Here is a 16,223-nt window from a genome sequence, read left to right as displayed (position 1 = left end):
AGAGAGAGAGAGAGAGAGAGAGAGAGAGAGAGAGAGAGAGAGAGAGAACTTGGTGAAGTGCAAGGGCAGAAAGTTTGCCTAGCATGCAGAAGACCTAAGATTCCCTCCTCAGCACCACAGGAAGGAGGAAGGGAGGGAGGAAAGAAAAAAAAAGACAAAAATATAATGGTGGCTTCAACATAAACACACAAACTGCTTGACAGTGTAATGACTTGCTCTGAGAAGGTTCGATATTTTTTAGTCTTTCTGTTTGGTAGATCAGTGGCGTCCTGTCTGACTGCAGAACCCCACACACTGGGCTTGTCCATGTCACTGACATTTATCTTACACGTTAGGACGTGGAACACACACCTACACATCAGGAAGCAAACACTGACCTTCTGGTCTTCTGCCCCTTAGTGCAGCTCAGCATAGACATCAAATCAACAAACATCCCTTCTGCTGCCCGGGGCTGCCTCCCAGTCTGTTGAAGGAGGAGATGTGTTGACTTTGGTTTTGCTAATAGAGGTTCCGGTCCCATTTCCCCCACATGTGTTTGTATTTTACTGTGGAATGCAAAGATAATGCTGTGGGAGTGGGCGTGGTCTTACATAGTAATGTGAGTAAAGGGGCTTCTCTTGTCTGCTTCTGGGCAGTATCTATGTGTGAAAGCAATTATTGGCTCTGGGCCTATGCCCGGTTACCCGTTGCAAGTGTCAATCACCAACATGAAGATTACAAAAGATTTGTATGTACTTGGAAAAAATTAACCTTGCTATGATTTCTCTCCCATAGGGTTATGATAGATAGTATCTCCCTAGAAACTGCACTACTGAAAGACTTCCTATCTCCATCAAAGTAGACCACTCCCCAGATGGCTGGGAGCATGCTCCAGTAAAGAAGCCGCTGTTCCCACCTTCTTTCTGTGTTGAGAGATGAAAAGTTTGCCTTCCTTAGGCCTACTTTTCATACCTTCATTTTCCATGCCTCATTACCTATTGATTAGTCCTTATTTCTTTTAAACTGTGAGGAACAACATAGTAAAATACATATGAATTCCAGCTGTCATAGATTAACTACCTCGTACTCTGTGTTGTTATCTGTTCTATAACCACAGAGCCTGGTGGATGTGTTTTAGGATATCAAAAGATACGATTTCATAAGAAAACTTAATGTTATAGCTGAGGCATATGTTTATAGCAGGACAAGAAAGAGATAGTCTTTAACATTTGAGAGGAGGTGACACAGCAATACTGTTTCTTGGTGTTTTTTTTTTTAATGTGTTAGGACAAGTGGAACCATGAGTAGATGAAATAGCAGGTACTGTGACCTTCTGAGGGTCGTGACAGCCCCTGGTTGCTCATCATCAGGGTGGGAGGTGGACTTAGAGTTCTGTCCTCCAGACTGGCAGAGGGTGTGAAACTGGCTCCTGAGTCAAGCCCTAGTCACTCACTTTCATTATTAAAATTACAGGTGGCTGGGAAAGAGTTATTCTTAGATAAAATGCTAGATCGCATTGAAACACGTAACTCGAGTAAGGTTGAGACGACCCACCTACAGATGATAAGCCATGAGAGTAGTTTCCTGTGGAGCCATCTTGAACAAGGAGTGAAGGAGAGCAGGTGAGCTGTGTGGCCTGTAGCCTGCCCTGCTCTCCACCTCTGCTCTGTAATGTGCTGCCAGACAGGTTTGCCTGCTGGGTCTGAGGACAGAAGCTTTCTGAATAGTTCTCTGAGTCTTCTGGAGTGTTCATCTCCAAGACAAAGAAGCCGTGCCCTTATCCTAAGCTCAAAGCACTTACAGTGATTATCATGGGCTTTGGACCTGTTTAACTAGGATTTCCACTGGAATTCAGACTAAGCTAGGGAGGAAAAGAAAATTTCAGAGGAAAAGGACCTCCATTTCCCTCCATGTTGTTAGCATAATGGCAAAGCATTTTGTTACTCAAAAGCAACAGTGAAAAGTGTTTATAAAAATGACTATTATAAGTGAATCTTTAAAGTCAGAATTTCCTCTTTTTTCTCAGTGTATCTCTACATTTAAATTGTCTCAGAGTTAACTGATAGTTCTCCCATCCATTTCTTTTAGTAAAATGGCAAAACTGGAGGAACTTGAAGAAATTGATATCAGTGGGAATAAGCTGAAAGCCGTCCCAACCACGATCATGAACTGCAGGCGCATGCACACAGTGATTGCTCACTCCAATTGCATCGAAGTCTTTCCTGAAGTTATGCAGCTCCCAGAAGTCAAGGTTTGTGGGTGATCATGGATTCCAGGCTTCCAGTCAGCACACAGTGGGGGGCTGTGCTGTGGCGGCTTTCACAAGGCAGGATATGCCGTCATGAGACTCCACAGTACCTTGTTCTGCTTAGTTTCTGTACCTGACTTAATATCACGAAACTCTTAGGTGGAGAGAATTTCCCCTTTTGCTGTGGACTTTTTTGTTTGCTTGCTTTCTTGCTTGCTTTTTAAATATCCTGTTTAAAATACAAATAGCTAAATCACGTTAAGTCCTAAGTTTCAGTACTTACATCTTAGTTACTTTTAGCTACTGTGGTAAAATCCCCTGACAAAAGCAGCTCACAGGAGAATGGACTGATTTTAGCTCACAGTTCACAGTCTGCGTGGGAGGAAGCCAAGGCAGCAGAGCTTAGAGCAACAGAGAGAGGATGACTGAGGCTTGGGCTTAGCACTCTCTCTGTTGTGTGTAACCCAGGATCCCTGCCAAGGGGGCAGGCTTACCCACTAGTAAGATGGGTCTTTCCATATCAATGACTTTAATCAAGATAACCCCCACAGGTGTGCCTGGAGGCCCACTCACTGAAATTCTAGACTCTGTCAAGGTGACACTGAACACTGACCATCGTGACTTAGCACCTAGAGAGTGACAAGAGGAGGAAATAGGAGAAGACATTTTTAAGTCTCAGATTTTAACTGTATATTACAACAAAATATAATCTTATCAAGTGAAAAACTAATTCTATCCTAGCTTTTTACTTAGATTTCTGAATTCTAAAGTCAGTGCTTTCTGTTTCTGTCAAGGTCCTTCATTTTCTACTGTTGTCTCTGTAACACACTTTGCGCCTCCCTCTTAAGGTCTTATTTATTTTCATTTGTATATATGAGTGTTTGTCTATATATATAGTGCTTCTTAAGAATACAGTGCATTCCATATGTACCTGGTGCCTGTGAAAGCCAGAAGAGATCCCTTTGAACTTCAAGTTCTGAGCTGTGTGTCAGTGTGAGCTCCAGACCCTGGTCCTCGGCAGGAACAGCCAGCATTTCCCATTTCTAGCTCCCCCGTTATGAATAGATCCAGTAATTACTGACGTCAGGAGGCAGGTAGCTGGCGTTTTAGTATAGAGCAAGGGTTTTCTTATGTACCCAAATTGCTGTTGAAAAGAGTAGTTTTGTTTTTTAAGTCTAAATGAGTATTTTACATATCATATATAGTCATATGGTATATATGATATATAAATATATACAATAATAATAAGTTTTAAAATAGGCAATAGGGCTTATTTTACTATGAAGGCTTTCATAGGAACCAGGAATTTTCTTTTGGAAATCTAAAATGTATCACTACATCATATATAGATACATATATAGAGAAAGATGACATAGACATATAAATTTGTATACAAATATATATACATATATATTTGTACAGATATACTATATCTGTACCTATCATATATGTACAATAATAATAAAAAGTCATGCCATGACATGCTAGAAGAGAGCAGAGGACAGCTTGAGTGGAGTTGGTTCTCTTCTTCTACCTTTACATGGGATCAAGAGACAAAAGCCAGGTGACTGAGCTTGCAGGGAAAGCGTGTTTTACCCACTGAGACCCCTCTCCAGCTCATGCGCCATCAAATCTACTTTTAGTACAGAAATAATAGTTTCATTATTGAGTTTGATAATCTAGATTTTACTTATATTGTTCCTTAAAAATGAAGCACAATGGTAGTAGTGATATGCTTCATAAAGGTGCTGTAATCATTGCAGTATATAAGTATAAAGCTTAACCGTTTGAAAGGGTAAGATCATGGCTCGTTCAGCTAGTTTTCTTCACGTGGCCTCAACTCCAGACTTCAAAGGCAATGTCCATTAACAACTTCCTAGATAACGTTAGTTTTTGTGGGTGTTTTTTTTTTCCTGTTTGTTTTTTAAGACATGGTCTCATGTATTCAAGCTGATCTTTAACTCCCTATGTAGCCAACTAGTTTCCAGTCAGCTAGTGAGAAAAACATGCATGAAATCACAGTGTAAGTAAGGCTCGGCCTGACTGGACCTGGGCCTGGGTCCATGCCTAGTCCATCGGTGGCTGTGATGCTGGCTGGCACTTGCTTCTCCCTCACTGGGCCACTGAACTGCATAAAGGCCATGTTAGTAATGTAGCAGGTTTGCTTCAAAACCCAAATTTTGTGTTGAATAATTTTTAGAAGGTAAATTACTGTAATGTTTTGTGGAATTTTATTTTAAGCAAGTGAAATAGGTTTTCAGCAATTGGAGCTTGGCCAATACAGCTTGAACTGTGGGGTTTCAGCACTGCATCAGCAGATCCTGTTTGTCGGGTTCTCATGCATCTTCTTCCTGCATTCTGTTAAGAAATGATTCTCGAGCATGAGTTGTGCATCCCATGGACGTGCTGTGTAAGCTCATCCTTGAGAAATGGACTGTAAGTTATTTTTAATCTGTGGCTATAAGAAGCTGAAAATAAATAGACTTCCCTCTGAATATAGATCAGCTGTCAATCAGAAAGGGAGGCAAGTACAAGCTCAGAGTCAGCAGTGTAGTTCAGCCCGGCCTAGCTGTACCAGGCAACCCTGTCTGCCGTTCTTGTCTCTAATGTACAGTAAAGAGAGTGTGTGCTTCCTTGGAAAGAGCCCCAAAATCTGGGGAGAAGGCTGGGTTAAAGTAGATAGACAGAAAGATAATGGAAAGCAGCTAGGTCAGGATGCAGTGGGTAGAGCAGCTAGACTCATATTTGAAGTCCAGGTGGCTTCTGTGATGCACATCCAGCAGACGGGACCTGGAGCCAGCATCTTGGAACAATGCAAGAACAGTCATTTAGGAAAATGTTGTTCAGACAGCCAGGGAATTTGGTGTCAGTTCTTGTTTGGGACAGAATACCTTCAAAGGGCTTGGGAAAGAAGCAGCAAGCGCAGGATGGCCATTAAAGCTACTTTATGTTGGTCTCCTAAGGAACAGACAGCAGGAAGCTTGAGCTGCGTATTCTGTCTTATAAAATGGGGGCACTCTGGAAGCTGGCTGGGCTTCCATCTGTTTTTAAACTCTAGTTCCCCCAGATGCTTTTGAATTCAAGACTATGCCCTTTCCCACAAGGCCGAACCTCATCTTACAGAGTAGATAAAAACAGAGCCGGTGCTAGCTCCTTGTACATATTCAACACTTGCTTGCGGATGCCCTTGTACAAAGGAGCACTGGGAGCGGTGCTCAGGGGTAGCCGTGAGGTGGCCTCCTTCATGCTCTCATTGCCTGTGGGTGAGCACAGTGTGTTCCTGCCCTGCAGAATGTAGAAGACAGCTTGGGATGACGTCAGAGTTTCTTTCAGATCTTCTTCAGTCAAAAATCTCTTGTTCACTTCATGTTTTGTCATTTTTTAAAATACCAATTATGCTTTACTTTACTATGAAAATATTGGTTCTTCTCACAAAGGATGTAGAAGACTCAACCAAAGCCTGCAGAAGCTTGTGCCAGGTACCCTATAATATTGTAACAAGCTACCCAAATCCAGTAGTAAAAAGTATTAGACACATGATTTGTTATTACCAAATGCATTTTCTCCAATTCAATTTTTGCTATTAATTTCTTATTTCAGGAAATTCAGTATATAGAGAAATTGAATGCTGTTTGGGAGAGTATGGACTTTTAGAAAACAAATATGTACCCTGTTTGTAAATTTTATCAGTTTAAATTCTTGTAACTAAATCCAAAATCTACTTGGGAAAAATCAGTGAAGTTAGTCATGTCAATTGAAAAGGAAGGCTACCTACAGACTGAGTTTAAATACTAATTAGACTTGAATAACTATATCCATGTATAACTTTAGAAAGGCAGTGCTATAATTTGGCTTCTGTTCTTTCAGTGAGATGTAGGCTCAGGTGGGTTCAGTCAATTGGTAGGCTTATTTCTGCTCAGTTACCTTTCTCTTCTTAGGCATCTATTTTCTCCAGGCTTTTTTTTTTTTTTTAAATAAAATCTCTATAATCTAGCCGTTAGTTCTAATGTAGACTGACAGACATTCCTATGGTGATTTCAGAATTCAGGGTCTTTGTAGTCACATAATTGTCGGGAGGTACAACTGGGTGACAAAGAAGGCTTGCCTGTGGTTCTCTGACCTGCTCAGTTCTTCCTCCCATTGACTGGCTGATACCACTCCCAGATTTACGATGCAGCAGCCCACGCCTGTTTTCATCTTCTGTGTTCTTGCATTATGAATCTTTTCCTACATGTCTGATGGAAGTTCAATGGGTAATTTTTATATAATAGATTTTGATACACATACCCTCTGCAACTCCTTCCAGATCCTCCCTACCTTCCTACCCAGTAACTTTGTTCGTTCTCACTCTGACTTTCAGAAATAGAAAGAAATAACAAGAAACAAAGAAAAAAAAAACCACAAAAACAAAAATCAAAACAAACAGGCAAAAAAAAGACCAGCCAGTAAGTCAAAAAGTGCCACATCAACGCAAAATGAAACAAAAGCCCACCAAACTGCCATTAAGTTAGTTCTTTTGAAGTTCAACTACCTCTGGGCACATGGCTGGCCTTGGAGTGTGGTTACTATACCCAGTGACGCTCGTTAGAGAAAATTGATTTTTCCATTGATATTCTTTGTGACCAGCTTCTTGCTTAACAGTGGGACCTAATGTCCACAACTCACTTTCTGTACGTTGTCCAGTTGTAGGTCTCTGTGGTTAATTCCTATCTGCTGCAAGAAGCTCCTCTAATGTGGGTTGGGTGAAACACTGATCTACGGGTGCAGCAGTATATCATAACAATCATTTATTGCTATGCTCCTGCAGCAGAATAATAGTTACAGGCTTTTCCCTAGGCTGGTCACCTGTCTAGTTTCAGGTTCATGCCAGCTTTGGCAATGTTAGGTATGGGCTCCATCTCATGGAGAGGGCCTTAATTACATCCAGTCAAAAAGTGGTTGGTTGCCACCATTTGTACCACTCTTGCACCGGTATGCCTGCAGGCAGTTGATTTGTAGATCAGGATTTATAGCTGGGTGACAGTGACGATTGCCTTTCTCCTCCAGTACCATGCAGAGAGTACTACCCAGTACCATGCAGAGTACTACCCAGTACCATGAACTAGTCACTACGACTGAAGCTTATGGCTGGGAACCAGCTTAGACTCTCTGTGTTTGAGAGCTTAAGTGTTTTCTTCAGCAACAGAGACGTGCCATCAAATTGTGGAAAGTATTCAATAGACCATGGTGTTTGGGGGCTCCACGGGACACTGTTGGCTAATAGACTGAAAACGATGTAGCCAATTCCTGGCCCTTGGTGGCATTAGATGTCTGGTTGGACTATTGGTGCCTATTGTGTGGTGGTCCATGTAGAGTCCTTTCATGTTTGTCTACCTTTTAGAAAGCTTCCACAAGTCGTAGGTTTCCGTATGGTCTTCACATAGCCTTTGCTGTGAGGTGTCCCACACCACATTCCCACCCTGCTCTTCTTCCTAGCCCCTCTTCCATCTAATCCTCCTAGTCTCCCTTTTATCTTTTTATAACACTGTACTCTTTTTCCCCTGCTGTGGAAGATTCCCTTCTCCCACTGATCTCTTTATATATATATATATATATATATATATCCCCTCTGGTTATTCAGACTGAAACACACAAATATAAAGCTTAAAAGCTAGCATCCACATATAAGAGAAAGCATACAACGTTTGCCCTTTTGGTTCTCGGTTACTTCCCTCAAGATGACTTTCTCCTAGTGACATTCATTTACTTGAAATTCTATAATTTCCTTTTCCTTAACAGCTGAATAATGGATTTCCATTGTGCAAATGTTCCACATTTTCATTATCTATTCATAGTTGATGGCTATCTAGGCCTTTTCTAATTTCTGGCTATTATGAACGGAGCTGCATGGGTGAGCAGGTGTCTGTGTAGTAGAATGTGTCTGTGTAGTGGGTGTGTGTGCCCAAGAGTGGCATATCTGGATCTGGAGGTAGATCTAGTCCCAGGTCCCGTAGACCAGCCTCACTAATTTCCACAGTGGCTGTACACTTCTACATTCCCACCAGGCACGGGCAAGTGTTCTTTTTGCCTGTATCTTAGCTTTCTGAGCTGTCATTTATGTTGATTTGGCCGTCTTGACTGGTGTAAGATGTTCCAGTAGGTTTGGTTTGCATTTCACTGATGGTTGAGGAAGGCAACACCATTTAGGTCTGTCTCTGTGTGTATGTTGCATCTATTGAAAACTTTGGTTTGTTCTATACCCCATTTTTTAAATTAGGTTATTTTCTTGTTGTCCAGGTTTGCTTTTTTTTTTTTTTTTTAGATTTTTTTTTTAATTTATTTTATTGGATGTTTTATTTACATTTCATATGTTGTCCCCTTACCCCATCCCCCACCCACCCAGGAACCCCCAATCCCCTCACCCCTCCTCCTTCTTCTCTGTGGATGTAACCTCTATCTACCCCCCAACCCCGACTCCCACCTCCCCACCCTCAAAATTCCCACACCCTGGGGCGTCCAGCCTTCATGAGGTCAAGGTTCTCTTCTTCCACCTATGCCCAGCAGGGCCCTCCACTCTTACATATTCAGCTGAAGCCATGGATCCCTCCCTAAGTGCTCCCAGGCTGGTGGTTAGGACCCTGGGAGCTGTGGTTGATTGGTATTGTTGCTCTCCTCATGGGGCCACAAATCCTTTCAGCTCCTTCAGTCTTCACTCTAACTCCTCCATTGAGAACCCCATGATCAGTTCAATGGCTAGTTGTGAGCATCTGCCTCTGAATATGTCAGACTCTTGAAGACCTCTGAGGAGACATCCATATCAGGCTCTTATCAGTATGCACTTCCTGACTTCCACATCAGCTTTGGTTTTTAAAGTTCTGTGTCTTCCTCGTTTTTTGTCTTTTGTTTTGCATTAAGAAGGCCCTTGGGGTTAATGTTAATGAGGGGATTATAACCCTGAAGATCCAACAGGCACAGATAGAAAAGGGCCCACCCTTAAGATTTTTTTCAGGTAATGCTTTATCTTAAATGCAGAAGTAAACTTTAATGGAAAAGATTAATGGTGGAGTCAAAGAAAGTGAAAACAGTTTATGTAGCCAAGACCTTAAGTGTGTGTGGCAGAGCTGTAGGCAACTGCCTTTTTTTATCGACCAGCACTCATTTGCAGAGCACAGGGTGTGGAACCTACAGCCACTCCAGATCATCTCTCTTGTTTCCATCAGTGTGTAGATCTGAGCTGCAATGAGCTGAGTGAAATCACGTTACCAGAAAACCTGCCACCTAAACTGCAGGAGCTCGACCTGACTGGAAACCCACGCCTTGCCCTGGACCACAAAAGCCTGGAGCTGCTCAAGTGAGTATTGCAAGGCATTGTGGACCTCACGTGTTCACTAGCAGTGAGGCACCACAGGAAAGAAGACAGAAGGGGAAGGGGAGGGTGCCATCCATGGTGAAAACACAAATCACAGTGGTCTTGTCACACGATTGTGATGCCTAATGCAATTGTCACTGAAACATTTTGAAAGAGTTATATGATGTGAAGGAAGTTATTAGAAACTAAAATCTGGATCCTTAAAAAAAAAAAAAAAACTAGAAATGCAAAGTAATTACAGTTAGATCTTATTAGGTTTTCTTTCTTCTCAAGAGAGCTCACGGTGGAGATTGGTGGTGTGACCGGTTGAAGTTTAAGGGTAGTTTCAGTAGAAAAGATGCCACTGTGTGAATATTCACTCCAGAACTCCAAATATACTTAATATAACTGGGTGGATTGTGCTTCACAGACACTTCGCAGCCATTAACATCCTGATGTTGAGCTGTAGATGTAATCAGAAAGGTCTTTATAGTATGATATCATACAAAGGAAACTTATGAAGAGATTTATACACGTATTCTTTTTTTTTTCAAATTAAATATGCACACATTCTGCATGTGAGTATCTGCACATGCCTAAACCATACTCACAAGGATAGGTACCAGGTATTAAGAGTATTCTCCGTATTTCCTTTAAGTAGTGGGGTTATGTGAGGGGTCTCTGCTTTCTCCTTTGCACTTCTCAGACCTTGCTTTTATGAATAGTGTTTTTGAATGACGGCCCAGTGTAGTCATTGTTTCTGTATATTCTTATACACAGATGGATTTTCTTTTCCTGGAATTCATCTGCCATGTTAGGAAAAATACTGTAAAAATGAGAATTTTGGTGAATGGACCATTAGTAATCCTTTTGGGTAACAAGATCAAAATGTAGAGACCAGCTTTTTGGTTAGAACCCATCTGGTCTAATTAATGTTCACTTGCTGGCTTTTTAAATACTTAATACGAAAACTAATGTAGTGTGTAACTGAAGAATGCTGCCTAAACAAAGAGTACCAGGGAAAACATGGGGACCTGATTTTTCTTCACTGTGTATGAGGTACAGCCTAATTCCCTCAGTCACAGACTGCAGTCTCCTCGTGCCCTGTAAGCTGATGGGACCGCCAGCATCATCCCTAAGATACTCGACAGTGAAGAGTACCATGAAACAGCAACATGCATTTTCATCTTCATGAGTACTATTTTTGATATGAAAGCTTTATTTTAAATAATTCAATACCTGTCATAATGGCTCATACCTGTAATTCAGTACTTAGGCTGAGACAGGAGGACGAATTCAAGGTCAGCTGAGGCTACACAGTGATTTATAGGACTGCCATAGCTACAGAGTGAGAAAAACCTGTTTCCATGAGATACAAAAGAATTGTACCAAGATTTCTCCTTATACGGATTAGCTATTTAGAGAAAAATTATACCAAATAAATTCCAGGTAGATTAGAAAGGTAAATATGTAGAATAAAATCATTTGAATGTATTCATAAGCTAGAAATTATTTTTATGTCAGAAAGGGTTGAGGAACACTCAATAAAAGAAATCAGTATGTGTGACTAACACACACACAAATTTTACATGCGTTTTTATCGATTCCTACAACTACTGAAAGTAAATCTAAAATGAAAAATGCAACTGGGAAAAAATACTTGAAAAACTAATTTAAAGCATTGACATTATCAGTGGATAGTTCTCTTACAAGTGTGTAAAACAAAACATGTTCCCATTTGGGCTGGACAGCGAGCTGAGTGGTTAATAGCACATGACCTCTTACAGCCTCAGAGGAAACTGCACACACCTTAGTGCATGTGCACACACACAGAGTTAGCAATAAATCTTTTTTTTTTCCAAAAATATTTTTTCATTCAAAAATAAAAAATGAGCCAAGGGCATTAAAGAAATTAAAAATGTTCAAGCTTATTAATATGTTAAGAAAAAACAAATACTTAAGCACTTCAGCTTGGCTCTGTGAGAGAAGCCGGGCTTAGTACCGAGTTCTTAAAAAGTGGCTGGCCCATTCTGTCAAGACTCTGAAAGCAGTCATGTAGGTTAGGGGTCTGTATACTAAAACTCTTTCTTCATTTTTTCTCTGTCTTCTTCTGTTTTTACCCCCAACCTCCAGCCTCTTCCCCTGGTTCCTTCTAGTGCACTCCTACCTCCCAATCCCTGAAACTTTGTGGGGTTTAAATAACTCCTCCACTCAGATCAACCCAGGTGTGGGGGGCCATCCCCTGGAATGCGCTCAGCCTGCCATACCCTGAAGAAAACTAACTCTATCCCTCAGAGGTCATCCACTGTTCATAGCGCCTCAGTTCACACTTGCATTTTAAAAAACGCTTACTGTTTATTTTAAGCACAGAGATAATCATCAGGATATTTCTAGTTACACTTGGAATGAATATAAAGTAACTTGAAAATATATCTGTCATAATATAGACAAATATGCTGAACATAGAAAAATATGCTGAACCACCATAGATGATATAAATGCAAGATGATAGTCAGACAGACAGACAGACAGACAGACAGATACATACATACATACATAAATACATACGTACATACATATGTACATAGATAGATACATAAAAACATAACGGATAGATATATAGATAGATGATATATGGATGACAGATAGCTGGATGATAGATATATAGACAGGTAGGTAGATGATCGATAAGGGATCCCACAGTTATATTTGCATAAATGAAACGTGGTAAAGTCTCTGCAGTGAGCATATGTTACTGGAGTGGCTGACCTTCTGTGCTGAAGGCGTTGTGTTCTCAGACTTCAAAACTAATTACTAAGGATGAATCATAATACTGAAAATGTTACCTTCTGCTTAGTACCCCTGGAGTCTTCTTGGTAACTCTGGATTACTGTGACTGTGGGGATGTGCTTGACCAGGTGCTGGAGTGAGTCCCTATGGCAACTCTCCAGGACTCAGTGTCTTTCCAGATGTCAGCGTGTTGGAGAGTCCACATGACCATCTTCCTGGGAGGCTACCTAGTTACCTAGTTAGCTAGACAGGCAGTTGCTTCATTATAAAAGATTTTTGAATGAGGCAGAGGCGTTAGTATTTTTTTGTATAGTTATTGGAAAATGGAGTTATTTCTGTGAAGATTCTTTGCTCTATAAAGATGATCAGTGTCTGCGGAAGGGTACCATCAGTAGTCATTAGTTGAGAGAGAACCCAAATCTCACATCTTAGAGCATGGAGTGAGCGAGTGATTTATTAGTGTAATTTTACATGTCTGCTGCGTGGTATTAACCTAAATGTAGATGGCTCGTCTGCCTGATGGAGACCCTGGAAGATCTCGGGAGAGGCAACTCCTCAGTAGTGTTTGTTGGCTATTTAAATAGATGATATGGACAGAATTGGGTTTGTAGATGGATACTGAAGACTTCTCTATCACACAACCGTGAATGTGTTCTTTTCACGTTTGGGTACCCAGTTCATGGTGTAAGAATTATAGCTTAACATGACACTTAATTTTTGTTTGCTTTTGAGTTTAGTTTTATTTATGTATGTCCGTCTTCATGTTCGTGTGTGTACAGGTGCCCATGGAGGCCAGATGTCACCCTCGTTCCTCAGGAGTCATCCACTTTTTCTTTTATTGAGTCAGTCTCTCACTGGGGTCTGGGGCTCTCCATTAGGCTAGGCTGGCTGACCAGGGCTCCTGTCTCTGCCTCCTCAGTGCTGGTGTTGCAAGTTTTTATGCAGATTCTAGGGGTCAAACTTAATTTCTGAAGCTTGCACAAGTACTTTACCACCTGAGCCACCCCCCTGCTGTCTTAAGTTGGGTTGTTTACTCATGCCAAGAGCTGATGTGTAGTGTACAGTCTGCCAGTGTCTAACTGCTGCTCTGCAGTCACTGTGAAAAGCATCTTTGTGCCATATCCTCACCCTTGTTCTCATCAGTGTAAGGCACCCGTGGAGCAGGTTCCTGATGCCCGTAAATATTTCATTCACTGGACACAGGCGAGGTGGAAAGTGGGGAGTGCTTAGCCGTGTCCTCTCAGGTAAAGGCAGCAGATCTCACTCATCTGTCCCTAATGATTCCCGCTGCTCTTTCTCCCCTCAGTAACATCCGCTGCTTCAAGATTGACCAGCCGTCAGCAGGAGATGCCTCTGGAGCCCCAGCAGTATGGAGTCACGGTTACACTGAAGCATCGGGCGTGAAAAACAAGTATGTTGTGTGAAACTTTGGACCAAATATGCCTGTTGTATGCCTCCTTTTTTGGGTAGGAGACCTGCATCCTTGCGTAGGATGGTGCATCTTTGCATCCTGTGGAGTTTCTTAGAGCATGTTTCTGCAGAGTGAGGCTCACTCCTCAATGTTTAAGCACCAGGAGAGGACCTGCTTGGCATCACATACTCTCCTTTTGTGAGAAATGTTGCTAGGATACAGTGTAACTGACACATTATATCTATGTAAGGCTCCAGTGTTTGGAGAAGGCCTAAGTACTGAAATGTATCTCGGCTCCTTTGAAAAGCCCCTTTATCTTTCCAGGAAGTCTATTTACCCAGTGAGAAGTAGCTGACTGACTATACTCAAGTTCACTGACATGCTGACTGTAATATGCCTACAGCCTAGCTAGCTTGGCAGCCTTTGATCTCAGGTCCCTGTCTGGTCATCTGCTTCTCCTGCCACTAGTAGTAATTCATTGGAACTTCTTTTGATAACTGTTTCAGCAACCACCCTCTCAGCTACAAATGCGGATTTTTCCTGATAATGCGATCCAGCTGATCAGACTTGCTCACACTGTGGGAGGAGGTACTGATGGTTAGAAAAGTGGAGTCCTGTAAATTAGTCATAATTTGTTTGGCTAAGGTATAAGAACGCAAAATATTGAGAGTAATGAATGAATAGAAAGTGGAAAATGGTCCAGTAATAAGCTCATTAAATCATGGGCATAGTTAGAACCAGTCAAATAAAATAACAGTTTTCCCATACAGGCCTATAATTCCCAAGAGGTTGGGGAAGAAGAAAAAAAAAAACCCCCCACACAACATACAGAGAGAGAGAGAGAGACAGAGACAGAGACAGAGAGAGACAGAGAGAGGGACACAGAGACACAGAGAGAGAGACAGAGAGACACAGAGAGAGAGACAGAGAGAGACAGAGACCCTCACAGCCTTCTCACCGTCACCCTCTGTTTACCCAGTTCATTCATCAGAAGGTTTTAAAGTATTTGAAGGTGATTCTAAAGTGTCCAGGATTGAGAACCGCCGACTTTCTGAATGCCTTTCATGGAGAGTAAAAGGTGGGATTGTGCCACGGTGCCCGAGTCCTTTTCTGGGCGTAGGAAAGGCACAGATCCTTTCTTGTTCCTTGTAAGGAGACTGCCTTTGTGCTGTCTACTCCACACAGGCAGAAACCTGAGCAGCCTCCATTCTTCCTGGCCTCTGGCTGTCCTCACTGTGTCTCTCACGGTGTGAAGGGAGAGATTGACATATTCTTCCAGAAACTCGGGATGCCTTTGTGGAGGCCGTTCCATGGTAGACTACAGGAGATGTCTTACAAAGTCAGGACGTGGTTGCTTTCTCACTCTAGGACATTGGCTATCTACTCATCTGTGTGAGTTAAACAACCAGCAATTAGATCTGGGTTTTCTGCTTTATATATATATATATATATACTTAAGATCAAGAAAAGTGTGTAAGTAGCAAATGCACTGGCCTGTGAGCTGTCTTGGAGTAAACACACTTGCAGGCAGCCAGCTGGATAAAGAAACAGAAGGCAGACGGCAACCCCAGCCCCAGCACGGCCAGCCAGCCCTCTCTGACCCAGGGCAAATGACATGTGCTTGAGGGTGGTTTTTGTTGTTGTTGTATTGTTTGCTTGGTTTGTTTGTTTTTATGGGGTGGAGGGTTATGGGGTTATTTTGTCTTTTTTTTCCCTAGATGTTTGTGTATATTATTCCCTTATAAATGAACTGGTCGTTTCAGCGTCTTTGCCTCCAAATCTCTCTGTGTGTAGAGCTGCTTTCTCCTCAGGTTGGTTCAGATCCTCTGGGGGAAACCCAAGCAGGGAGTGTACTTGAGCCTTTCTCAGACTAAAAAATATAGGAAGCTTTGGCAGAAAAAGGTATCTAAGGGTGACCACCTGTATTTAAAACAAGCAAAGTACTTCACTCTGCTCCATGAAGAAAAATATTAAAATTTTAAGATGATTATAACATTGAGCTTTATTGATCAGTTTTAACTTGTTTTTATCCAGGGGAAAGCTGGGGATTTAGTTTCACTCCTCAGCATCATTTATTGAGGATAGCTGTCTTGTCTCCAGTGTATGCTTTCAGCGTCTTGGTCAGAAATCTTGTGGACACAGAGACTGGCAGCATGCATGGGCCTGCACAGGTTCAAGCAAGATGGGTCCCAGCACTGAGACAGGGGAAGAGGCTACTGACTCCTTCCCTTAACCACCAGGCTATCTGCGATGGATACCTGCTTGTCAAGGAAAAATCGGTTTTCTCTAATGGGGTCTCACTGAGTATATTAACCACACTTCAGATCCCATGCTTGCCTGCCTGCCTGCCTTCCTGCCTTCCTTCCTTCCTTCCTTCCTTCCTTCCTTCCTTCCTTCCTTCCTTCCTTCCTTCCTTCCTTTTTTCTTTCTTTCTTTCTTTCTTTCTTTCTCTCTCTCTCTCTCTCTCC

At 41.9% G+C, this 16,223-nt stretch overlaps 1 protein-coding gene across 1 annotated transcript in view; it reads left to right on the top strand.

Annotated features, from left to right (window-relative positions):
• Positions 1-16,223, top strand: part of Phlpp1 (PH domain and leucine rich repeat protein phosphatase 1) — a 208,735-nt gene that overhangs the window by 177,861 nt on the left and 14,651 nt on the right. The window contains exons 13-15 of the mRNA XM_028775649.1: positions 2,068-2,230; positions 9,427-9,557; positions 13,651-13,755. Of these exons, the coding sequence (XP_028631482.1) occupies positions 2,068-2,230; positions 9,427-9,557; positions 13,651-13,755 (399 nt within the window). The remainder of the gene's footprint in view (positions 1-2,067; positions 2,231-9,426; positions 9,558-13,650; positions 13,756-16,223) is intronic.

This window comes from Grammomys surdaster, unplaced genomic scaffold (genome assembly GCF_004785775.1).
Source record: "Grammomys surdaster isolate TR1022 unplaced genomic scaffold, NIH_TR_1.0 257, whole genome shotgun sequence".
In the NCBI taxonomy this organism is placed as follows: domain Eukaryota; kingdom Metazoa; phylum Chordata; class Mammalia; order Rodentia; family Muridae; genus Grammomys; species Grammomys surdaster.
The sequence above is the reverse complement of the archived record's forward strand: the minus strand, read 5'-3'. Positions and strand labels throughout refer to the sequence as shown.